This window comes from Trachypithecus francoisi, unplaced genomic scaffold (genome assembly GCF_009764315.1).
Source record: "Trachypithecus francoisi isolate TF-2019V2 unplaced genomic scaffold, Tfra_2.0 Lachesis_group1, whole genome shotgun sequence".
Classification (NCBI taxonomy): Eukaryota; Metazoa; Chordata; class Mammalia; order Primates; family Cercopithecidae; genus Trachypithecus; species Trachypithecus francoisi.
The window spans coordinates 179,111,605-179,136,667 of NW_022681454.1; the positions used below are offsets into that span (position 1 = coordinate 179,111,605).

At 39.6% G+C, this 25,063-nt stretch overlaps 1 protein-coding gene across 1 annotated transcript in view; it reads left to right on the forward strand.

The window, feature by feature from the left end:
* Positions 1-25,063, forward strand: part of SNX25 (sorting nexin 25) — a 145,061-nt gene that overhangs the window by 96,752 nt on the left and 23,246 nt on the right. The window contains exons 8-11 of the mRNA XM_033215842.1: positions 4,209-4,340; positions 6,998-7,270; positions 16,478-16,642; positions 23,448-23,579. Of these exons, the coding sequence (XP_033071733.1) occupies positions 4,209-4,340; positions 6,998-7,270; positions 16,478-16,642; positions 23,448-23,579 (702 nt within the window). The remainder of the gene's footprint in view (positions 1-4,208; positions 4,341-6,997; positions 7,271-16,477; positions 16,643-23,447; positions 23,580-25,063) is intronic.

Consider the following 25,063-nt stretch of genomic DNA (forward strand, 5'->3'; position numbering starts at 1 on the left):
AGGAAGGAAAGCGAGAAGGTATGAATTACCAATATTAGGAATGAAATAGGACATCACTACAGATACATTTAAAGGATGCTAAGGGAATAATGTGAACAACTTCAAGCCAATAAATTTGACAATTTAAATGAAATAGACAAATTCCCTGGAAGACACAAATTACCAAAACTGATTCAAAAAGAAATAGCGGCCGGATGCAGTGGTTCACGCCTGTAATCCCAACACTTTGGAAGGCTGAGGTGGGTGGATCATGAGGTCAAGAGATTGTGGCCGGGCGCGGTGGCTCAAGCCTGTAATCCCAGCACTTTGGGAGGCCGAGACGGGCGGATCATGAGGTCAGGAGATCGAGACCATCCTGGCTAACATGGTGAAACCCCGTCTCTACTAAAAACTACAAAAAACTAGCCAGGCGTGGTGGCGGCGCCTGTAGTCCCAGCTACCCGGGAGGCTGAGGCAGGAGAATGGCGTGAACCCGGGAGGCGGAGCTTGCAATGAGCTGAGATCCGGCCACAGCACTCCAGCCTGGGTGACAGAGCCAGACTCCATCTCAAAAAAAAAAAAAAAAAAAAGAGAGATTGAGACCATCCTGGCCAACTTGGTGAAACCATGTCTCTACTAAAAGTACAAAAATTAGCCAGGCATGGTGGTGGGCATCTGTAATCCCAGCTACTCGGGAGGCTGAGGCAGGAGAATCGCTTGAACCCAGGAGGTGGAGGTTGCAGTGAGCCGAGATCACGCCATTGCACTCCAGCCTGGGTGACAGTGAGACTCCATCTCAAAAAAAAAAAACAAAAAAAGACAAAAAGAAATAGAAACTCTGAATAACCCACAGTTTATTGAAGAATATGATAATAATTTAAAACCTTCTCACAAAACTCCAGACTCAAATCATTTCACTGGTGATTTTCTTTTTTTCTTTTTCTTTTTTTGAGATGGAGTCTTCCTCTGTTGCCCAGGCTGGAGTGCCAGAGGTGCGATCTCAGCCCACTGCACCCTCCGCCTCCCAGATTCAAGTGATTCTCCTCCCTCAGCCTCCTGAATAGCTGGAATTACAGGCGTGCACCACCACACTCAGCTAATGTTTGTATTTTTAGTAGAGACAGGGCTTCACTGTGTTGGCCAGGCTGGTCTCGATCTCCTGACCTCACGTGATCCACCCTCCTTGGCCTTCCAAAGTGCTGGGATTACAGGCGTGAGCCACTGTGCCCGGCCTCACTGGTAAATTTTATAAAACAAGTAAGGAAGAGATAATACCAATCTTAACCATATTCTTTCAAAAAACGGAGAAGGGAACGCTTCAACTCATCCTAGGAGGAGGCTAGTGTAACTGATACCAAACCAGAGGAAAAAACTACAGAGTCCCTCGTGATCCTAGACAGAAAAGTCCTTAACAAAAATACTGGGAAATCAGACCCAGCAATCTGTAACTCACAAAGATTATGTCAGTATATGTTCTGCTGACAGCGGGTCCTTAGTATAATCATTGTCTACTTCATTTCTTTGCAATGCTATTATTAAGGCTTAATGGAATATTTGTTTTTAAAACAGCTTAATTAAGGTATGATGACATGCAGTGTAATGCTCATATTTAAAGTGTACAATTTGATAAGTTTTGACATACGCATATATTCAATTTAATTGCCACAATCAAGATAATAAACATATCCATCACCCACAAAAGTTTTTTGTGTCCTTTGTAATTTCTCTTTGGATGCCAGGTGAGAATCACTGCTAATCCTTTTATCCATATTTATGTAACTAGAAAGTGACCTCTTAACTGATTTTTGGCACTTATTTTGCCTTCTCTTTCTCCTGGTTCAGGCTCTTCCTGATTAGTTTTTGTTGTTGTCTTTCTTGATTCAGAACAGTTATTATTAGTAAGTCTCAGAACAACCTGGAAATTAGGTGGTATCATTCACATTTTATGGGTGAAAAAACTGAGACTCAGGGTGATGGCATAACATAGAGCTCACAGAACTGGAAAGTAGCAGAGTCAGGATTCAAACCTACGTATATCTACTTCCAAAGCCTGAGCAACTTTAACTTCACAGTGTTGCCTTCCTGTCTTGCTTTGTTTTGAAAGCAAAAAGTCTGTGTTGCCTTTTTTTTTTTTTTTTTTTTTTGCAAGGTAGCACCACCCACAGCAGTGGCCCCAAAATGGAAAGATAGAAGGAAGAGTTCACATAGGGTTGAAGAGGAAATGGAAATAGGAGTACATGGAGTTTGGAAATCAGCGGCAATAAATGGCAGATCTTTATGCCAATTTGCGTATCATTTTCCTTATCTGATCGAAGGCCAATCCAAAATGAACACTGTCGAATGCAGCCCAGGACTTGACTTGTGTGTGAAAGGGTTTCCTGGCCCTTTCTGTTGCTGCTGGAATGGTTGGCCCATCTTCCCTAGCCACACTGATATGGGTTCCTTTAAACCCCTTTGGAGCATGTGCAGTTAGGATTTTGTGCTTCAAAATGCTTCACTGGTAGACTTTACATAAAGACACATGTTCTAGTGTTCCACAGCTAGTAAACTAACTAAATATTATTGGTCTGAAATATTTATAGAACGAATTATTAATGGTCTGTAGCAAGGGATATCCATGTCCTTAAATTAGTTACTAGGAGCTGTTAGAAAATGCCTGCCCTGGCAGCCTATAGAATGGGAAAAAATTTTTGCAATCTATCCATCTGACAAAGGTTTAATATCCAGAATCTACAAAGAACTTAAACAAACTTGCAAGAAAAAAACAACCCCACCAAAAAGTGGGCAACGGATATGAAAAAAATTAAACTGAAAGCTGAGTCATGCAGGAAGCTGCCTTTCTTTTTGTTCCTAAGCAGAAGCTACAGACAGAAGGTTCGATGTCTCCACGGGTAGCTACTCTGTGTTCGCCTTATCTTATGTGAAGTGCCGATTTACTGAGCGTCAGAGGATTACGTAATTGACTATTGCCCTGCCTGCTCCTTTTTGCTTGGAACGTGTGGATTACCATATTCTCTTTTCCCCTCCAGCCCACTTTTCCCCTTTAAATATTGAAGCACTCAAAGTCATCTTTGGAGAAAGGCACAGACCACAGACTGTTTCTGTGAGTCCATGTTTACTTCTTCCAGACATGTCCTTAATCTTGGCAAAATAAACTTCTAAACTGATTGAGACCTGTCTCGGACACTTTCTGGTTTACAATGCCAAATAAATCTTTGTTCAATGAGTGAATGGGTAATAGGAAATTGGTTTTTTTCAGAACGTGCATTTCGAATATTCAGTCAGCTTTATTCCATTTAAAATGTAGTAAGAGATATTCCAGTTTACCAGTACTATGTTACATCCACTTTGACTTTAAAAAATGCATGTTTTCAGCTAAACATCACTGATTGTTAGAGAAATGTAAATCAAAACCACCATGAGATACCATCTTACACCAGTCACAATGGCAGTTATTAAAAAGTCAAGAAACAATAGATGCTGGCGAGGCTGTGGAGAAATAGGAACACTTTTACACTGTTGGTGGGAATGTAAATTACTTCAACCATTGTGGAAGACAGTATGACAATTCCTCAAGGATCTAGAACCAGAAAGACCATTTGACCCGGCAATCCCATTACTGCCTATATACACAAGGGAATATAGATCATTCTGCTATAAAGACACATGCACATATATGTTTATTACAGCACTGTTCACAATAGCAAAGTCATGGAAGCAGCCCAAATGCCCATCAGTAATAGACTAGATAAAGAAAATGTGGTTCATATACACCACGGAATACTGCACAGCCATAAAAAGGAATGAGATCATGTCCTTTGCAGGGACATGGATGAAGCTGGAAGCCATCATTCTCAGCAAACACACACAGGAACAGAAAACCAAATATCACATGTTCTCACTCATAAGTGGGAGCTGAACAATGAGAACACATGGACACAAGGAGGGGAACATCACACACCAGGGCCTATTGGGGAGTGGGGGACAAGGGGAGAGAACTTAGAGGACTGGTCAGTAGATACAGCAAAACCCCATGGCACACATATACCTATGTAACAAACCTGTACGTTTACTTAAATAAATTGTAAATTACTACAATAAAATTTTATTTTATTTCTTTAAAAAAATGCATTTTTATCCTAAATGTAGAAATTAGTCCATTGGAAGTTAAAGCTAACCGATATTTAAAATTTGATTTTTAAAAACGTTTTCTTAAATTCTCTTAATAGATTCTTCAGTTTGAAGATATCTTGGCCAATACTTTCTACCGAGAGCACTTTGGAATGTACATGGAAAGGATGGACAAGAGAACTCTGATTAGTTTTTGGGAATCTGTGGAACATTTAAAGAATGCTAACAAGGTAGTATATGTAGGCTGAAAGGAATATTAATCACTAGCTTATGTAAACTTGGCATGTGAGGCAGTGTACCTGTTTTTCTCAAGATAAGTGTACATTAAAAGAATCTTTTAAACCAAATACAATATTGACATTGTGTTCTACCCCATAATGGCAAATAAAACTACATTATGTTTTTACAGAAGGTGCTTTTGGCTGTGTAGTCAAGGGAAAAAAGGTTTTATAAATGTACCAAGAGATTGAATTTAGTTTTGAGTATTTTTTTTACACATTATAAAAAGGCATATACATATCCACATTGCTATTGTAATGAATTTGGTCCCCTCACCTACAGTCTCATAATCTTGCCATTTATAATATCATAATGTGCATGTTTTATACTTTGCCTTTTATTTCAATTTTTTTTTTTTTGAGATGGAGTCTCACTCTTTTACCCAGGCTGGAGTGCAGTGAGGCCATCTCGGCTCACTGCAACCTCCACCTCCCAGATTCAAGCGATTCTCCTCCCTCACACTCCCAAGTAGCTGGGACTACAGGCGCATGCTACCACACCCAGCTAATTTTTGTGTTTTTAATAGAGACAGGGTTTTACCATGTTGGCCAGGCTAGTCACAAACTCCTGACTTCAGGTGATCTGTCTGTGTGGGCCTCCCAAAGTACTGGGATTACAGGCATGAGTCACCACACCTAGCTTTTATTTCAATTTAAATATGAATAAAGGAAAATAAAAATATTTTTGGGTACTCATACAACTTGCAATGAAGATCCCAGTAATCAACATCGTGCTTTACATTTGGCAAGATGTATTTAAGAATTGTGTGTACACAGTCTTTATGTGTACAGTCAGCCTTCCTTATCTGTGGCTTCTGTATCTGTAGACTCAACCAACCATGGACTGAAAATATTTGGGGGGAAAACAACTGCATCTGTACTGAATATGTACAGACGCTTTTCCTTGTCATTATTTCCTAAAACTACAAAATCACAATCATTTACGGAGCATTTACATTTTATTAGGTGTAAGTAATCTAGAGAGGATTTAAAGTATACGAGAGAATGTACATGGTTATATGCGAAAACACTGCATGATTTTATATCAGGGACTTGAATGTCCTTGGATTTTGGTATCTTCAGGAGATCTTAGAACCTATCTTCCATAGATCCTGAGGTACAACTGTATATGTATGTATATGTCTATAAACATACACAATAATATCTATAACATGTGACATATGTGATCAGTATATACTATTGTGAGAGGTTTATTAAAATAACTACGAAGAGGCTGGGTGCGTTGGCTCACGCCTGTAATCTCAGCACTTTGGGAGGCCAAGGTGGGCAGATCACAAGGTCAGGAGTTCAAGACCAGCCTGGCCAACATGGTGAAACCCTGTCTCTACTAAAAATACAAAAATTAGCCACACATGGTGGTGCAGGCCTGTAATCCCAGCTACCTGTCAGGCTGAGGCAGGAGAATTGCTTGAACCTAGGAAGGCAGAGGTTGCAGTGAGCCAAGATCACTCCAGCCTGGGCGACAGAACAAGATTTGGTCTTGGGGAAGGCAGGGGGAAACACCAAGAGCATTTTGTACATTGAATTACTCATTCGCATATGAATGTTGCTAGAATAGACTGCCAGTTTAAAATATATCGTAAGTCATAAACTATATTTGTTAAGGAACTAAATCCAGTCTTTAAATCTTCTTAGGAATGCCTTTTATTATTAATTTATAAGCCCTAAATTACCTAATTTTATCCAATATTGTATTTGCTAACTCTGTTACTCATTTTAATCACCAGTTTTGACTCCAGATAACTTCTGGTTGTTCTCAAAGGAATATCATAAAGAGCAATCTAAAAAGTTTTTCCTAAACTATGGAAGAGAATTTGAAAATTTTCAATGGAATAAGAGCATATAGCTTCCTTGAAATAGCCTTATTTTTTTGATCTAGCAACATTGATTTGGACATTCTGGGATGTATGTTAAATTAGTTATGTTCATTAAGTTGTATGCTTTTGCTCTTTACTGTTTTTGAAAACTTTGCATAACATTCCTAGAGTTAATGCAATGCCTTTAGAGGAACTATAAAGATTATGTTAATCTGAAGAGATGTTTTGCATTTCTGAAGTAGGCTGGTGATGACCCAGGCTCATTGCTGAAGACAAAGCTGTCTAATATAAGCTTGACGAGGACATAATCATTCTGAAGTAGTCATTCTGAAGAGTGTTTTTCTGAGTTACACAGTTACTATACTTCTTTCTGGGATGAGAAATGGCACTTCTAGTTACTTATGTTAGGTAATATTAGGTAAAAAGTTAAATTGATATTAGCTAACACATTTTTTTCTTGTGGAATTCAGATTTATGAAAAGGAATCTATTACAGGAAGAGAACTGTTATTCTGTTTTTCCCGCCTCCAGTGGTTAAAAGAAATTGCAGGTGTTGACTGTTTAACATGTTCATTTAAAGAACCAGTTTTTTTTGTTTTGTTTTGTTTTGTTTTTTAGGATCTGACATTTGCCCCTTGATCCTGAATATGGACACAAAATTCTGCATACGAGGGTGCATCTTAAGTGTCTTCTGACTTTCAAATGCAGAGAATGCAGAGAAAATTTTTCTCAGAGATATGTCTTACTTTTCTTTATCTTCCTGTCTTTTCAGAATGAAATTCCACAATTAGTTGGTGAAATTTATCAGAATTTCTTTGTGGAGAGCAAAGAAATATCTGTGGAAAAATCACTTTACAAAGAAATTCAGCAGTGTCTTGTAGGAAATAAAGGTATTGAAGTATTCTACAAAATCCAGGGAGATGTTTATGAGATCCTAAAGGATAGGTATTACCCTTCATTTATTGTCAGTGACCTGTATGAGAAATTGTTGATAAAAGAGGAAGAGAAACATGCCTCACAGATGATTTCCAACAAGGATGAGACGGTGAGTCACATTTAACTTTCTGCTCCTTTTTATTGGATAAGCTTTTAAATATGTTTAGGTGGGTGCATATTGTGTGAGCCAAATTTGATGCACATCTTTATCTTTTAATATACAGGACCTTAAATAGAATAAAATTAACATCTTTTAATCTACAAGACCTTAAATAGAATAAAAAGTAAGCGTGAATAACCTTGTCTCTGGTTGTATGTATTTCTTCTTGCCCTTTTATCCTCTGACCTACATGTTCCCTCCTGCTGGCATTGAGTCAGAGACCTCCTGCCCTCTGTTTTAGACACATCTCTGGTCTGACTCCTGAAAAGTGAAGGCAGAAAGTCTGTAGGGTGGGACATTATGGGTTAGACCAGTTAAGAAAACCAGTAGAACTGTAGCCCTAGAAGAGAGAAGAGATGGGGAAAAAATGAGGAGAGGTAGGGAATGCAGGAGGGGTTAAAGGAAATATTTTGGAGTTTAAAGAAGTCAGAAGAAATTAAAATGCTCCAAAAGAAAACTTGCTCATGTAAGAGTTAAATAAAGAGGAAAGAAACACAAAAAGCAGCTCAACAGTCAAAGACAGACTTATTTTGGCGAATAAACCTGAGAGAGGCTTCTGGCAGATTTTTGGTCAGGAGCATTCCCTCTTACAGACTAAGAGTATTTAGGGTTTTAGGGTAAGAGAGCTTATGACAGGCTTGGAATGTTTCTGTGTAGAGGAGAAGTTTATTGCAGGGTTGGAATGCCTCTGGCCAGAGGGGAGGTTATCTTGGGGCTGACATCTCTCTGGCCTGAGGGAAGGTTATCTCGGGGCTGGCATGTCTCCGATCGGGGAGGGGTTTATCTTAGGGTTGGAATGTTTCTAGTTGGAGATGTCATCTGTGGTTTGTGGTCTTGCTGACCTTAACTATTAGGCTGATGCCCTTTGTATTTAGGTGGTTTTTGATCAAGGGGATCTTTAGAATGGCAGTGCTTGTCCAAGATGGCGATGCTCCTGCTGTCAGTCCAGACCCTGTAGTTATGAAAAGGACAAGGGGTGGCGTGTTCTTTCTGGCTACTTCCTGCTGATGAGGGGACGGAGAGTTTTCTGGTCTTGAATTGACTGTAGGAGTAATGCCATCTGTGGATGTTTTTGGGTAGTTATCTGTGAAATAGCCATAATCCTGTCATTTAAAAATTTTTGAAAAAGGTTAATTAGGCAAGATAAGAACATTAGTCCTAGGCATATTATTAGGAGAGGGCCCAGGAATGGGGATCACCCATGCTATGATTTTGTTTCCAAACCAAGAATCCGTTCGGTTATTTTGGTATTCCCTTAGCTTTTTAGCCCTTTCTTTAAGTTTTTCAGCAGTTTGTCTCTTACTAGGCCCAATCATCCTCACCCAATGAGAGACAGAGGCGCTTGTTTGGAAAGGTCCATGTATAATTTTCTGTAAGTAACCGTTAGTAAAAGACAAATCGCCGGGTGTGGTGGCTCACACCTGTAATCCCAGCACTTTAGGAGACTGAGGCGGGTGGATCATGAGGTCAAGAGTTTGAGACCATCCTGGCCAACACAGTGAAACCTCGTCTCTACTAAAAATACAAAAAAATAGCTGGATGTGATAGCACGCACCTGTAGTCCCAGCTTCTTGGGAGGCTAAGGCAGAAGAATCACTTGAACCCAGGAGGCGGAGGTTGCAGTGAGCCAAGATTGCGCCACTGCACTCCAGCCTGAGTGACAATGTGAAACTCCATCTCAAAAAAAAAAAAAAAAAGACACATCATGGTAGGACTGATTTGCTGTATTATTATTATTATTATTATTTTTTTTTTTTTTTTTTTTGAGACGGAGTCTCACTCTGTCGCCGGGGCTGGAGTGCAGTGGCCGGATCTCAGCTCACTGCAAGCTCCACCTCCCGGGTTCACACCATTCTCCTGCCTCAGCCTCCCAAGTAGCTGGGACTACAGGCGCCCGCCACCTCGCCCGGCTAAATTTGCTGTATTATACTTGGTTTAATTATTTGCATACAGCACAGTAAGAATTATTTGTTAAATAGGACTTTTACATTGGCTTTGATGAAACTTTGTTCCGTAGAAGGAATCTGAGATAAGACCTTTTTAAAGCCAAGTCCAGTCATGGATTTTTACCATCAGATACCTGTGAGTTGGGTGATGTTTCTCCTCTTGAGGTTCCAGGATAACTTGGGGTTCCTGGCCTGTCAGAAAGTGACCTTCTTTACTTACCACAGATCAGAAACCCTGTATAGGAACTGTGTACACAGTATATGAGGCCAGTTTTCTAAGGGCTTTATTGGCTTCATAAGTCAAGTTTGATTCCTTAAAGGAAAGCACACCATTCCAGTCAAAGGCTTGGTAAAATAACGACTTTTTCCAACTGTGTCCTGTTACAAAAGAAAACAAATTCTTATTGCACTTATGCAAATAACTATTGCCATAACTTAAGAATATTCAGAGATAGTTTCCAAATTCTAAAGAAAATCAGGTAGAGAGAAACAAGTATGCTTCAAATTTTGTTCATGGGAGTATACTATATTGCTAAAAGCTGTCAATAGCTCAAAAGAAAAGTTACTTGGACTTTGAAAAGCAAAACAAAGGATTAGCAATATTTTAAGCAAAACATCAGAAAGATCACTCCAGTCACCTGTTAGTTCCGTTCATGCAGTTAATTCCTGTCCTGCTTGACATTAATGAACATTTTAGCTATTCAAGAGTCCTGAACATTTTTCCTCTATTCTGATGTCACAATCTCCAAAGTTATCAGAAACCTGCATTGAAGAGCACCTGTTAGAGCCTTATAGCTGATTATAAAACCACCTTCTAAAGAGGATCAAAACAAGACAACAATTGTTTATGGATGACCAAAAGTTTTAGGGTAGCCATAGTTAAAGACACAATTGACAAGGAAATCTGTTACCTCTGTGGCACAAAGTAATTTTAACATAACAATTATAATTACTACTGATAACATACATTAAGATATATCAGAATTATAGGAGTCTCCCATAACATTGGAACACATACCAATAACTTAGTTATGCAAACATAGCCCAAAGAAAACCAGACAACATTTTGTATTTGACAGTGCTTCCTATATGATTTTATACCAAATAAGCCAAATTTTACTTTTATATTAGTGTGCTATTAATGTTAAACTCAATTTTTAACAAACCTTGTAGACACATTTACCCAATTTTAATGTTTGACCATAAGGTAAGATTTTTATAGACCCTTTTTAACCCTTTATAGTTTTTGTTAAGGAGCAGGTTAGTGCTTTAAGAAAAACCCATTGTGCTTTTATTTTAATGCTCAGTTTACAGAAAAACTGGATGATACCCCTTCAACTTTAGCCAATATGTTTACACACACAATTTCCTTTACAATTAACCTTCCAAAACTTGCGTAAACCTTCTTTTTTATTTTATTCAACTTAAAACAATTCTTTAACCTTTTAATCTAGGTAAAAATCCACATTCCTATGCCTCCTTATAATCCTCTTAACTAAAAGTATATGTAAAATGTTTTTTCAGTAGTCTTAAATACATATTACACTGTTAACTTTTAGCAACCTTTACTTTTGTTAGTAAGTTTGGGATTTTAATTATGTACTAGGTGGAGAGCTGAGGACCTAGACAGAAGTGCAGATAAGGTCTGACTTATTCCAGCATTTGACTCCGTGTGGCCTGGGCCTTCTCTAGCTGTGAAGCAGGCAGGTTGTACAGCTAAGAGTTATAGTAGCATTTTATAAAGCATTCAGGAGGCTTAATCACTTTTAAATTGTACAACATTTCTTATATGAATTCCCTTTTATAAAATTTTTCACAACTTATGCAGACAATCTCTGACATGCCTCGACTTTCTGATTTGTTGTAAACATCCCTCTCTTTAAACAACCAGTTAATTTACTTTAGGACAAGAATTTACCATATAAGATACTTTTTAATGTAAATTGTCTTTAATATCATTTGCATAGCTAGGGGGTATGGCTAATTTCACATGTCCCCAGGCCTTATCTATTTTTGTGTATTAACTTAGTTTACAGTTTAGCTTTGAAACAAAGATGGTAACAATTCTTTCCCAAAACAAACTTCCTTTATGTCTGTGGACTAGACTGCCTAAAGCCACAAGATTAGAAGTTAGAGTATTTCACTAAATAGTTCAAGATGTAGCTGACTTTATTAGACCAATATTAATGTTTCATTTATTAAAAAAATTAAGCAAAGATTATTCCATCTGGGCTGAGTTATTATTTTGTAGTCTGTATGCTAGATTTTGACACCTTATAGTATTTGGCAGATAAGTATGAAATTGCTTGATCAATAAATGCAAGCAAAAATGTATGCAGGCAGTTCTTAAGACATTTCTGATCTTACTGTGCCAGTAAGTTGTAAAGTCTCATGAACTGAAAGATTGCATAGTTTTTACTTTTCTCGTAAAAATATTTGATTTAAGCACTTATATTTTATTAGGCCAATTAATTAGAGCTCTTTTAGTAGATATTGCACACAACACATTTATAGCCACACAGACACCCAGAAGAAGATCCAGTAGTTATAAGATGTTTTTTTCTAATTTCCCAATTGGATTATTGGCCTTTGGGTGAGGCCCTTTAAGAACAAAGGCTAGGAAAACAATTTCCATGGCCTAATAAACAAGTGTAGCTGGAAGAGAAAGATTTTGAGAGGTACTTATTCACCTCTAACTCCAAGGGTTCCATAAAGAAAACAGGTTTTTTCCCAGAACGGGATTTGTGGCACTTTTTTGGTTTTCCCAAGGAGCCCCAGGCCACCAGATGTCATTTTAGGGTCTTTCATACATGCACCAAGAGTGGCAAGACAGAGTGGAGAAAAGTAGTTCAGTTGACTGGGAAAAAGCCTTTTCCAGGAAAACAAGATTTATGAAGAGGAAAACATAAAGGCCTTTTAAATATACTCATAGCTTGGATATTCATTTTAATTAAGTTGAGTGCTCTTATTGGGGTGAGGGTGGAGGTTAGAGTTATATAAATGTCATGCCAAGTTAAATTAAAGAATTGAGTTATGTGTAGGAATTCCCTGTGATAATGAGAGGGTTTTTCAGAAAAAGATCCCAGGTGCTGTTTGATCTGTGACAAATCAAACATGGAGAAAGGGACATTAACGCAAGCAGTGCCTTCAACCCCAGCTGCTTCCCGGAGGGGGAGAATGGCAGATTGACTGGTTGGAGTAGTTTTTGAACAGGTAACAGTTGGAGAAGGAGGAGGAGCAGGATTTGGGACTGAAGGCTTGGGGGCAGGAGGGGCCACTGGGGTGGAGGTTTGAGCAGGTGAGGAGCAGATGCAGGGGAATAAGAATACAGAGGGGATCCATCTGCAGGCTCAAAGGGGGTTTCCAAGGAAGGAGTTTTGAAGGAAGGAGTTTCTGAGGAAGGAGAGACCCAGGAAGGGTTTTCATTAACAAGAAGGATTTCATGAGGGGTGCGAGCTTGACATAGGGAGGGTTGGGATCTAAGGTAGAAGAAAGCCTGAATATAGAGAACCACTTGCCATTTGCTATTCGTGGTTATAAAATTGTCAAGATCCCTGAGAATCTGAAAGTCACAGGTGCCGTTTTTGGGCCATCAGTTGTCATTATCTAATCTATATTGGGGCCAGGCTGTGTTGCAATGAAAAAACAAACGTTTTGGCTTTATGCTTCTTATAAGCCAAGTTTGGTGAGGCTGTGAAGGACATAGGAATGTGGGATTGTTTGCCACCCATGTGGACGAGTGAGAAGAGGCTGAGGGTATCTGTTTTTTTGTTCCAGGCATCCCCAGACAAAAGACAGAGACCCGAAGTCCTCTTTCCAAAAGAGGATGGTTAAGCTAAGAAGAAACTGGGTGTTCCCAAGATTTCTTCTAGTTTAGTCCCACTGGTCCTCTGAGGATCAGGACGGCAGACCTGACTTTCCTGGGTACTGTGAGAAAGCCTAGGGAAGGCATATTTTACCAGTTGGCTGGATTAGCGTCTGATGTTGGATGTTCCAGTTGAAATCAGCAAAGGGCCTCTTTGACTGGAGCCGCACAAGGAAGACAGAGAAAGAGAGAGAGAAGGGAGGATGAGGGAGGAGGAGGGGACAAAGACTAGAGAGCTAAATACGCGTTGCGGGTGGTCGGAGGTGGATTCCTGAGACCTGAGGGTTTTAAGAACCCACCTGTGAGTAGCCCCAGACTGAGCCTCACAGTCCGCTTCAGGTTAGTTGTCCTCCTCACGCAAATCACTCGAAAAGTAAAGTGAGAGACAAGACAGGTTGGGTGGCCAGAGACTCAGGATCCAGCAGGACAGGCTGCTGCTGCCCACTGCTTCCTGAGTTGCAAGAGAATCTCTATCCCCAACACCCATCCTAGGTTTCAGCATCAAATGTAAGACTTAAAGAAAGGAAAGAAACATAAAAAGTGGCTTAACAGTCAAAGACAGGTTTATTTTGGAGAATAAAACCGAGAGGGGCTTCTGGCCGATTTCAGTCAGGAGCACTCTCTCTTACAGACGAAGAGTATTTATTGGTTTTAGGGTGAGAGAGTTTATCACAGGCTTGGAATGTTTCTTTGTGGAGAAGAGGTTTATTACAGGGTTGGAATGTCTCTGGTCAGAGGGAAGGTTATCTTGGGGCTGACATCTCTCTGGCTGGAGGGTTATCTCAGGGCTGGCATGTCTCTGGTCAGGGAGGGATTTATCTTAGGGTTGGAATGTTTCTGGTTGGAGATGGCATTTGTGGTTTATGGTCTTGCTGACCTTAGCCGTTAGGCTGATGCCCTTTGGATTTAGGCAGTTTTTGGTCAAGGGAAACTTTAAAATGGTGGTGCTTGTCCAAGATGGCGATGCTCCTGCTCTGTCAGTTAAGCCACACGTTAAGTCTAGTTTTCTTATAGCGTACGCAATTATTTTGGATAGCTCCGGTTGCCACCTCTTATTTACTGTTAGTGACCCCTATGAGTTTTAAGGTTTGCGTGAAAAGAAACAAATTGTTTTATAATCATCTTACATAGAAAGATTATGATTTGTCTTGGATTTTTTCTTTCTGCCCAGTGCACTATCTCCAGCCCTGAGGACTCAAGTGCTTGCTCTTGATGGTATTAGAAGTCATCTTGGGATCTCTGAACTGTTGGTGGTCTGAGCTTCATATACATTCTTTTTTTTAAGTTTTGTTACTTGGTCCTTTACATGTAAAATCACTGAACTGATTAGTCCAAAATTCATGATTTATTGCATTTTATTTTTGATAGGTCACAATGTGTTGTATCTATGTTATCTCTCTACTTCAGAAATTAAGATGATTAATTTTACAGCAAATGCTGTAAAAGGTTATTCAAATTAATTAAAACATCTATACTCAGCAGATACATTGAATAAGGATGTGAACTGACATTTGATGTGAGGTGACAGTAAACAAATAGGAAAAAGTGTCTACTTTCACCTAGGATTCAAAGAGGGCTGATACATAACTGACCTTTCGAGAACTCCAACTCTTTGTTCCAGTAATCTCTAGAAGTGGGAACTTTAGGAAATGTATCCTAGGAAAATAATTAAAATGTAGAAAAAAGTGTATGCATTTGTTTGTTTCTGTACATCTGGGATAGCAATAAAGCAGAATCAGCCCATAGCAGGAGCATCGTTAGGAATGTGGCTCCTAAGTTCTCAATGCCACTGTTATTCTAGTGATTCTCATACAAGGCTGATTTAAAAATGGTCATTTTGAAGGTGATAATACCCTCAATACCCAGCATTGTGTGTTATATGAAGAAGGCAGAATACCCATTCAAATGAATACAAAGTATGAAATTATATATCATTTATATATATATGTATACACAACCAGTTAAAAGAACATATGGGCCGGGTGCAGTGGCTCACATCTGTAATTCCAGCACTTTCGTAGGCTGAGGCAGGTGAATCACTTGAGGTCAGGAGTTCAAGACCAGCCTGGCCAACATGGTGAAACTCGGTCTCTACTAAAAATACAAAGATTAGCTGGACGTAGTGGTGAGCGCCTGTAGTACCAGCTACTCGGGAGGCTGAGGCAGGAGAATGGCTTGGACCCGGGAGGCAGAGGTTGCAGTGAGCTGAGATCACGTCACTGCACTCCAGCCTGAGCAACAGAGTAAGACTCTGTCTCAAAAAAAAAAAATGCAAACAGCCTATTTTTCTATGACCATTGGTACTTTATTTTTCCTTGAAAAAGTTTTAATTTGCTGTTTGTTACAATTACTAAAAGTTAGAACAAGAAAACCTGAAAGAAAGTTAAGGATAGGCCAGGCACGGTGGCTCAAGCCTGTAATCCCAGCACTTTGGGAGGCTGAGACGGGCGGATCACGAGGTCAGGAGATCGAGACCATCCTGGCGAACACGGTGAAACCCCGTCTCTACTAAAAAATACAAAAAAATTAGCCGGGCGTGGTGGCGGCGCCTGTAGTCCCAGCTCCTCGGGAGGCTGAGGCAGGAGAATGGCGGGAACCCAGGAGGCAGAGTTTGCAGTGAGCTGAGATCCGGCCACTGCACTCTAGCCTGGGTGACAGAGCGAGACTCCGTCTCAAAGAAAAAAAAAGTTAAGGTTAAACCGGAAGCTGGATCTCAGCAGTTCTCTGCGGTGCCCTGCATGCTGTTCCTGCTCATGGTTCTAACTCCTGTGCTGTTGGGTAATCCAGCCAGACTTTTCCAAGTTACAGAGTTCTTATGAATATTCACTCACTTTCAAATGCTATTTTACTTGTAAAATAATATACCTATTGATTTGTAGAATATATCAAGAGAAGGACTGAGCAAAGTATATACTGAAAATACTTTCACTCGTGGGAATATGGTAATTTTCTTTTATTGCATGAGTTTTTAATAATATACTTAGGAGACTGGAAAGAAGCCAAAAGTCAGCGTCTTGGTTGAAGATTAGGTACAGAATATCAGGTCGAGTTGGGAAGAAAACTGAGTTGCCGTCCCTTGTTCTATGCAGATTTCCTTAGACATACCACTTTCCCCCCCTTTTTTTAGGCTATAAAATGTTTCCTTTTTGCAATTCTGAACACCATTTACTTTGGTTCCAAAGACTTTGATTTTTCTCTTTGCTGAGAAAAAGCAGTCTGAATTTTCTACTTTGGTCTTCTTTCCTTCCTGAAATGTAGTATTTTGCAACAGGGTATCGTGACAGATAATAATTACTGAATTTTCTATCATTATAAGATATGGTGGTATGTGACTCTCCCCTCCAGGGCCCACGAGATGAGGCTGGTGAGGAAGCCACGGATGACAGTACCAATCGGATCAATGAACAAGCCAGTTTTGCTGTAAACAAACTGCGAGAACTAAATGAGAAACTTGAATATAAAAGGCAAGCTCTAAATTCTATTCAAAATGCACCAAAACCTGACAAGAAGGTAACTCTTTGCTTTCAAGGTTGTCTTTGAAAGTTTACATTTGTCTAATTTGGTAGTTTTCAGTTGAGGTTGAGAAGTGTCTGTTTCTTTTAAAATAATTTTAACCATGAGCAAGTTCCACTGTTATTTTTTTGCTTCTAGAATAGAATTAGAAAGCATTTGTTTTTAATCTCTTATGGTTTGAAGTTCTTTCTCAGTTTCAGCTGTGAGTAACTCTGTTCTTTGCATCTGCTTTGCCTACACGGCCTTTGGGGAACAGGCTAAGCTTTATCTTGTGCCAGGGTCATTTCTGGAAGTTAAATACTCGAGGACAATCTTTTAAAGAAAAAAAAATTGTTTTCTTTTAACTAGCAAGTGCAATTTAGGGAACTTTACAGTATTGTACAGGAAATACATTGTTTTGCTAGAAAACAACAATTTGAAAGTTTAAAAATATACAGCATCTCACTAATTGACCCTTCTCAAACCCAAGCTGTGCTGTGGCTTTTTGCTTTATGTTTTGCTCCTTAGAATTAAACAAGGAGGTTTCTCTAATATAGATATGGCTGATGCACTTTGGTCTGCCAGATTGGTCTCTGGCACTGTCTGAATGTGTGTTTGAGGATTTCAAGTGGTCAACATGAGAGCAACTGAAAATAAAACAATTTCAGTGAGTCACAGTGGGTTTTCCGCGAGCATGTGCCCAATCCTATTGAGCCTTCTTTAGTACTCTTTTTGTAGACATTCAAATGCTTTTGTAGTAGGAGAATATTCCTGAAACAAGATATAAGAAAAACTGGTATCATGAGCCTGTCAGCAATTTACAATTAAAATATCTATTCATCCGTAATCCAGTCACTGTCTAGTTAAACAGTGAGTTTTCTTTAACAAAGAAAAAGCAAAAGAGAAGGAAGAAAGACCTGCAAAGGTGTGTCATCTTGGTTAGTAGTAGTATTTTTACAAAATTATGTAGGAAGAAGTTTAATGGGAGTGTCACATTAATCATTGGTGATGGGCTGGCTGCACAATGGCTCATGCCTGTAATCTCAGCCCTTTGGAAAGCTGAGACGGGTGGATCGCTTGAGCCCAGGAGTTTGAGACCAGCCTGGGCAACATAGGGAGACCCCGTTTCTAGTAAAAATTAAAAAAAAAAAAAATTAGCTCAGCATGGTAGTACATGCCTCTAGTCCCCAGCTCTAGGCAACTGAGACAGGAGGATCTCTTGAGTCTGGGAAGTCAAGGCTGCACTGAGCCGTGATTACATTACTGCACTCCAGACTGGGCAATAGTCTCAACAACAACAACAACAAAAACCCGTGGCCAGGCGCAGTGACTCACACCTGTAATCCCAGCACTTTAGGAGGCTTCACAACATCGTGAAACCCCGTATCTACTAAAAATACAAAAATTAGCCCTGCGTGGTGGCAGGTGCCTGTAATCCGAGCTACGCAGGAGGCTGAGGCAGGAGAATCTCTTGAACCCAGGAGGCAGAAGTTGCAGTCAGCCAAGATCATGCCACTGCACACCAGCCTGGACAACACAGCAAGACTCCATCAATCAATCAATCAGTCAATATTAATCGTACTCTGAAATGGAAACAAATGGCCAAGTTTCCGGGATTGTCATAAGAAATAGTTCATTCTCCCCTTACAGGGAGTCATTCCCAGTTCCTACATACAGAACTCGAAAGCCTGATCGTCTTCCCAGTGACAAGAACATGTCTGAGATGATCCACAGAATTTGCTGGCATGGCAGATAATCAGTGTCTGCAATGTGGCATGTTCTTTAAGAACAGCTGTCTTATTTCTTCTGGATTCATCTCATTATAAATTAAAATGCATCTATGGATAACAGTATGAAAGATGAGCTAGAGAATGTTCATTGAATTATTTTCTGCTTGGTTTGTTTGTTTGAAAGACATTCTTCAGCCCTTCTTAAAATAACTTTTGATAACCATGGAATAAATATTCTTAGCTATATTATATGAAAGAATTTTCAGGAAACGTGGAGCAATTCACTGGTACTATGGCTTAATTTGAACTCTACTCTCTGATCTACGTTTGCTATGTAATCAGATTGTCCACAGGCTGCTCACGAAGCACTCTGCTTCTGGCAGTTGCGCACGGGACAGGAAGGGCTCTGAGGATGGAAGGCAGCTGATCCTTCTCTCCAGAAGGAGACATAGTCCTCCTTTTGTGTTTCACTCATGTTGGTAAAAAATTAATAATTAATTTTTTAAAAAACTTAAGATTGGCCGGGCGTGGTGGCTCATGCCTGTAATCCCAGCACTTTGGGAGGCCAAGGCAGGCGGATCACCTGAGGTCAGAAGTTTGAGAGCAGCCTGGCCAATGTGGTGAAACCCCGCCTCTACTAAAACTACAATAATTAGCCAGTCGTGGTGGTGGGCACCTGTAATCCCAGCTACTCGGGAGTCTGAGACACGAGAATCGCTTGAACCTGGGAGGTGGAGGTGGCAATGAGCCGAGATCACGCCATTTTACTGCAGCCTGGGCAATAGAGTGAAACTCAGTCTCAAAAAAAAAAAAACCAAAAACCCTGAGATTAATGTTGAAAAAGGTTTTGGCAATCTAGCAGTTAACACACTCTACCCCAAAATCTTGTAATAGTAAGACTTCTCTGGATTCAATATCAAAGTATTAATCAGATCATTTTCCTGTGAGTACACAGTGGTGCAGACTTCTCCTCAATCTAGAATGCCAGTGGTTTGCTTAACCCTCCGGCTCTCACAGACCTCTGTACCAGCAGTGTAATTAGCCACCAGATGGTAAAGTTAGCCTTTTACTTTGATTCCTGAAATTTACTGCCTAGGTTGTTTGTTTGTTTTGTTTGTTGTTGTTGTTGTTGAGATGGAGTCTCGCTCTGTGGCCCAGGCTGGAGTGCAGTGGTGCGATCTCAGCTCACTGCAAGCTCCGCCTCCCGGGTTCACACACCATTCTCCTGCCTCAGCCTCCCGAGTAGCTGGGACTACAGGCGCCGGCACCACGCCCGGCTAATTTTGTTTTGCATTTTTAGTAGAAATGGGGTTTCACCATGTTAGGATGGTCTCAATCTCATGACCTCGTGATCCGCCCACCTCAGCCTCCCCCAGTGCTGGGATTACAGGCGTGAGCCACCACGCCCGGCCGGTTTTTTTGCTTTTTTGTTTTTTTCCTTTACAGATATTTTGTGAGTCTGGAGCAAACTGTCCAATTCTAGGGTAATGTTGGGAATAAACCATTAACTATGAAGAATTTCAGTAACACAAGTGATGAGTAAATGCATGGTGCTGTGCTAGTCACTGAAGATTCAGTGTAACATAGAGTCTGATGCCTGCCCTCAAGGAGCAAATATGCTGGTTATGGAATTAAAACAGACATGAAAATAAAATGATCACAGTACTTATTGATGATAAAATGCAGGACAATGGCATAGGCAAGGAGTGCTTCCTGTAGGCTTTCTGAGGAAGGAAAGAGCCCTTGAACACTGCATATTCAGGAGAGTTTTGGAGCAAAGCTGCTGTCCTAAAACTACAGAGTTATATAACTTTATAGGCTTTCTCATAAAAGAGATCTGAAGAGATGGTGAGTGTGGCATTTAAAAAATATTATTTATTTTTGTAAATTCTGGTAAAATACATATAACATTTACCATTTTAGCTATTTTTAAAATTTTATTTTTTATTTCAGTACATTTTTAGGGAGCTGGTGGTATTTGGTTACATGAATAAATTCTTTAGTGGTGCTTTCTGAGATTTTTGTTGCACCCATCACCTAAGCAGTGTACACTGTACTCAGTTGTAATCTTTTATCCCTCATCCCCGCTCCAACCCTCTCCCACATCCCCAAAGTCCAATGTATCATTGTCATGCTTTTGCCTCCTCGTAGCTTAGCTTCCACTTATGAGTGAGAACATATGATATTTGGTTTTCCATTCCTGAGTTACTCCACTTGGAATAATAGTCTCCAAGTCCACCCAGGTTGCTGTGAAGGCCATTATTTCGTTTCTTTTTATGGCTAGGTAGTATTCTATGCTCTACACAGATCACATTTTCTTTATCCACTTGTTGATGGATGGGCATTTGGGCTGGTTCTGTATTTTTGAAATTGCAAATTGTGATGCTATAAACATCCCTCTGCAAGTATCTTTTTTGTATAATGACTTCTTTTCCTCTGAGTAGATGCCTAGTAGTGGGATTGCTGGATCAAACAGTAGATGTACTTTTAGTTCTTTAAGGAATCTCCATACTGTTTTCCATAGTGGTTGTACTAGTTTACATTCCCACCAACTGTGTAAAAACGTTCCGTTTTTACCACATCTACTCCAACATCTACTATTGTTGTATTTTTTTTTTTTTTTTATGGCTATTCTTGCAGGAGTAAGGTGGTATCACATCGTGGTTTTGATTTGCATTGCCCTGATAATTCTGATGTTGAGCATTTTTTTTATATGCTTGTTGGCCGTTTGTACATCTTTTCAGAATTGTCTATTCGTGTACTTAGCCCACTTTTTGATGGGATTGTTTGTTTTTTCTTGTGAATTCGTTTGAGTTTTTTGTAGATTCTGGATGTTAGTCCTTTTTTGGATGTACAGATTGTGAAGATTTTTTTCCCACTCTGTGGGTTGTCTGTTATTTCTGCTAATTATTTTTCTGTGCAGACGCTTTTTAGTATTTTGCAACCATCACCACCATCCATCACCAGAACTTTTCTCATCATGAAAAACTGAAATTTTGTATCTATGAAACAATACTTCCCCATTTTTCCCTCCCTCCTGCTCTGGAAAAAACATCATTCTATTTTTTATCTCTATGAACGTAGCTGCTCCAACTACCTGATGTTAGTGGAATCACGCAACATTTGTCCTTGTGTGACTGGCATTTTTCACTTAGAGTAATGTCTTCAGGCTTCATCCATGTGGTAGTGTGTGTTAGAATTTCATTGCTTTTTAAGGCTGAATCATATTTCATTGCATGTTTATACCACATTTTGTTTTGCTAACTATCCAGCAATAGACACTTGGTTTACTTCCACTTCTTGGCTATTGTTAGTAATGTTACAGTGAATGTGGTTATACAAATACTTCTTAAAAAGATCGTGCTTCCAGTTCTTTTGGTATATACCCAGAAGTAGAATTGCTGGGTTCTATGCTAATTCTGTTTTTAATTTTTTTGAGGAATCATTAAACTCTCTACCACAACATCTATACCATTTTACATTCCCACTACCAGTGCACAAGGGTTCTGATCTCTCCACGTCCTCCCTGCCAACACTCATTATTTTCTTATTTTATAGTAGTCATCCTAATGGTTATCAGGTGGCATCTTATTTTGATTCTGATTTGCATTTCTCTAATGATTAGTGATGTTGAGTATCCTTTCATGTCCTTATTGGCCATTTGTGCCTCTGGAAAATGTCTATTCAAATCCCTTGTGCGTTTTTAAATTGCGTTGTTTGTGGTTTTGTTGAGGTTTAGGAGTTTTCTATATTCTGGAGATGGAAACTCTGTCAGAGAGGTGATTTGCAAATATTTTCTTATATTTTGTGGTTTGCATTTTTACTATATCAATAGTGTTCTTTGATGCACAGTTTTAAATTTTGATGAATTCCAGTTTGTCTATTTTTCTTTTGTTGCCTGTGCTTTTAAAGTGTCATAACTAGTAAATCATAGCCAAACCCAATGTGATGAGGCTTTTCCCCTATATTCTGTTTTTGTTTTTGTTTTGTTTTGTTTGAGATGGAGTCTCGCTCTGTCTTCACTCCAGGCTGGAGTGAAGCAGCACGATCTCAGCTCCCTGCAACCTTCGACCCCCAGGTTCAAGCAATTCTCCTGCCTTAGCCTCCTGAGTAGCTGGGATTATAGGCACCCCCCTAACAACCTGGCTAATTTTTCTATTTTTAGTAGAGACAGGGTTTTGTCATGTTGGCCAGGCTGGTCTCCAACTCCTTACCTCAGGTGATCCACCCGCCTCAGCCTCCCAAAGTGCTAGTATTACAGGTGTGAGCCACTGTGCCCTGTGCTCGGCCCCCTATATTCTCTTTTATGCATTTTATAATTTTTAGCTCTTTTGTTTAGATCTTTAATCTACTTTGAGTTAATTGTTGTATATAGGGTTAAGTGGCAAGGGTCCAGCGTCTTTCTTTTGCATGTGAATATCCAATCTTCCCAGCATGATTTGTTGAAAACACTGTTCTTTCCCCCATTGAATGGTCTTGACACCCTTGTTGAAAATCACTTGACCGTATATTATTTCTGGGCTATATTCCCTGGGTCTATATGTTTGTCTTTATGCCAGTACCACACTGTTTTGATTATTGTAGCTTTGTAGTAAGTTTTGAAGTCAAGAATTATTGAGTCCTCCAACTTTGTTCTCTTTCAAAATTGTTTTGGCTATTTGGGGTCTCTTGAGATTTTATATGGATTTTAGGATGAGTCTTTTTTATTTCTGCAAAAAACTGTTATTGAAATTTTGTTGGGGATTGCATTGAAGCTGTAGATTGCTTGGGGTAGTACTGACAGCAATATTAATTCTTACAATCTGTGAACATGGGATGCCTTTACAGATATTTGTTTTCTTTAGTTTCTTTCATCAGTGTTTTGTAGTTTTCATTGTAGAATTATTTCACCTCCTTGTTTACATTAATTCCTAAGAATTTTTCTTAATGCTATTGTAAGTGGAATTTTTTTCTTAATTTTGTTTTTGGATTATTCACTGTTAGTGTATTGAAACACAGCTGATTATTGTGTGTCAACTTTGAATCCTGCTACTTCGCTGAATTGTGTAGTTTTAAGTGTTTTCATAACTCCCAGGATGTTTTCCCTGTGGCAGATTGTTTCCAAGTTGAAGGATGAAATAATCCTAATAGAGAAAGAATGCACAGACCTTCAGCTGCACATGGCAAGAACGGATTGGTGGTGTGAAAACCTTGGCATGTGGAAAGCCTCCATCACCAGTGGAGAGGTAGGTTTGACTGCTTTTCCTCTTAATTTATTTTAAAAGTTTGACTTTATTAAAAAAGATTTTATCCTGAAGAATGAAGATTGAGGGTAGAAGACTTATGCTCTTTCTTTTAGACCATATTTGTCCTACCTTCCTTCCCCCATAATTTTCACTCTGGTTCGCTCATGACTGGGAACTATACAAGGCTGCTTGGTGTAGATCTGATCTCACTCCACTTCAAACAGCACGTTTTTCCTGTTCACTGGAATTGAAAGCAACTTTAATGTCCTTGAATTAGCCATTTATTTTTCCATTGAGGGTTGAAATGAAAGCACTTTTTGAGTCTTGGAGATGAAAAACTAAAAATGTAAGTGCATCTGATTGTTTCATCCTGCTGACTTCAATTGTTTAAATTTCAGTATCTCTAAAATCTTCAATGAATATATTTTTTGAATTGTTTTGCTGTTTTTTTTTTTGAGGGATATGAGATAAGAGTTTGTAGAATATACTGTATCCCTTTTCATTTGTCTATAAAAATAATTTCATTCAGGAGGAAAGATGCTTATAGGAGTTTACGTCATTACTGTTGACAGCTTCCTTCTCCCCTGCCCTACTGTCTGTCAAGTGGAAACCTGGAGATGAAAGTCATATAATGTGGTCATTTGAATAACCACATTATGTGCAAATATCAAGGTCTTGAGCAAGAGAGTGCTTTTTTGTCCTCACTGGTATTTCATATGACTTATCTTTGTTTTTCCTGCCTTTCCATCAAGCCAGTGGCTTGACACTCTTACAAGGGTTGGGAGAGGGTCGGTTCACAACCTTAAATTTATCTCTCGGTTGGATGGCAAAACAAAGCATGCTCTCCAAGACCTACCCTGAAAGGACACACAGTACCTGAGAGCCTAACCAGGTGCCTTTTGCATGTCTTTGGCACTTGCTGGTGCTCCCATTAAGCTAAGCTGCTGAACAATACACATTTCTCCATGGAAGGTAGGGAGCAGTGGATCAGGGAAGGTCATACCCAACCTCAGACTCCCACATAGAAACCCTCAGTAACTGCAGGTAGTTATTGTTTGGGTGGAAGTGTAGGAAGGTAATGGGCTCAGAGGAATGTAATGGCAAAAGCTGCTACAAGAGGCTGCTGGAGGACAGAATACAAATTCTGTTATCTCCTCAGTTTTGCTTAGAGCTGGCCCTGACACTGCACAGTGTATTAAAATCATCTTCCAAAGGCAAATACTACGGGAGGCAGAAAGGGGAGGGAGGAACAGAAACCATCACCAGGCTCTGTGCCCTGGCAGTCAGTTGCTGCTAAGAAGCTTGCTGAGGTACTCTGGCCGGAGAAAAGAGAGTGGAAATGGGAAAGGGGAACCTGACGTCTGGAGCTCACAAAGCAGTCCCAGGAAGGTGCGGAAAATGCATTTTCATCAAGCCAGACGTGCCTGTGTTCTGTGCTAGCTGACTCATCAGAAGTGTGGTCTTAGGAAAGTCAGGTACCCTGT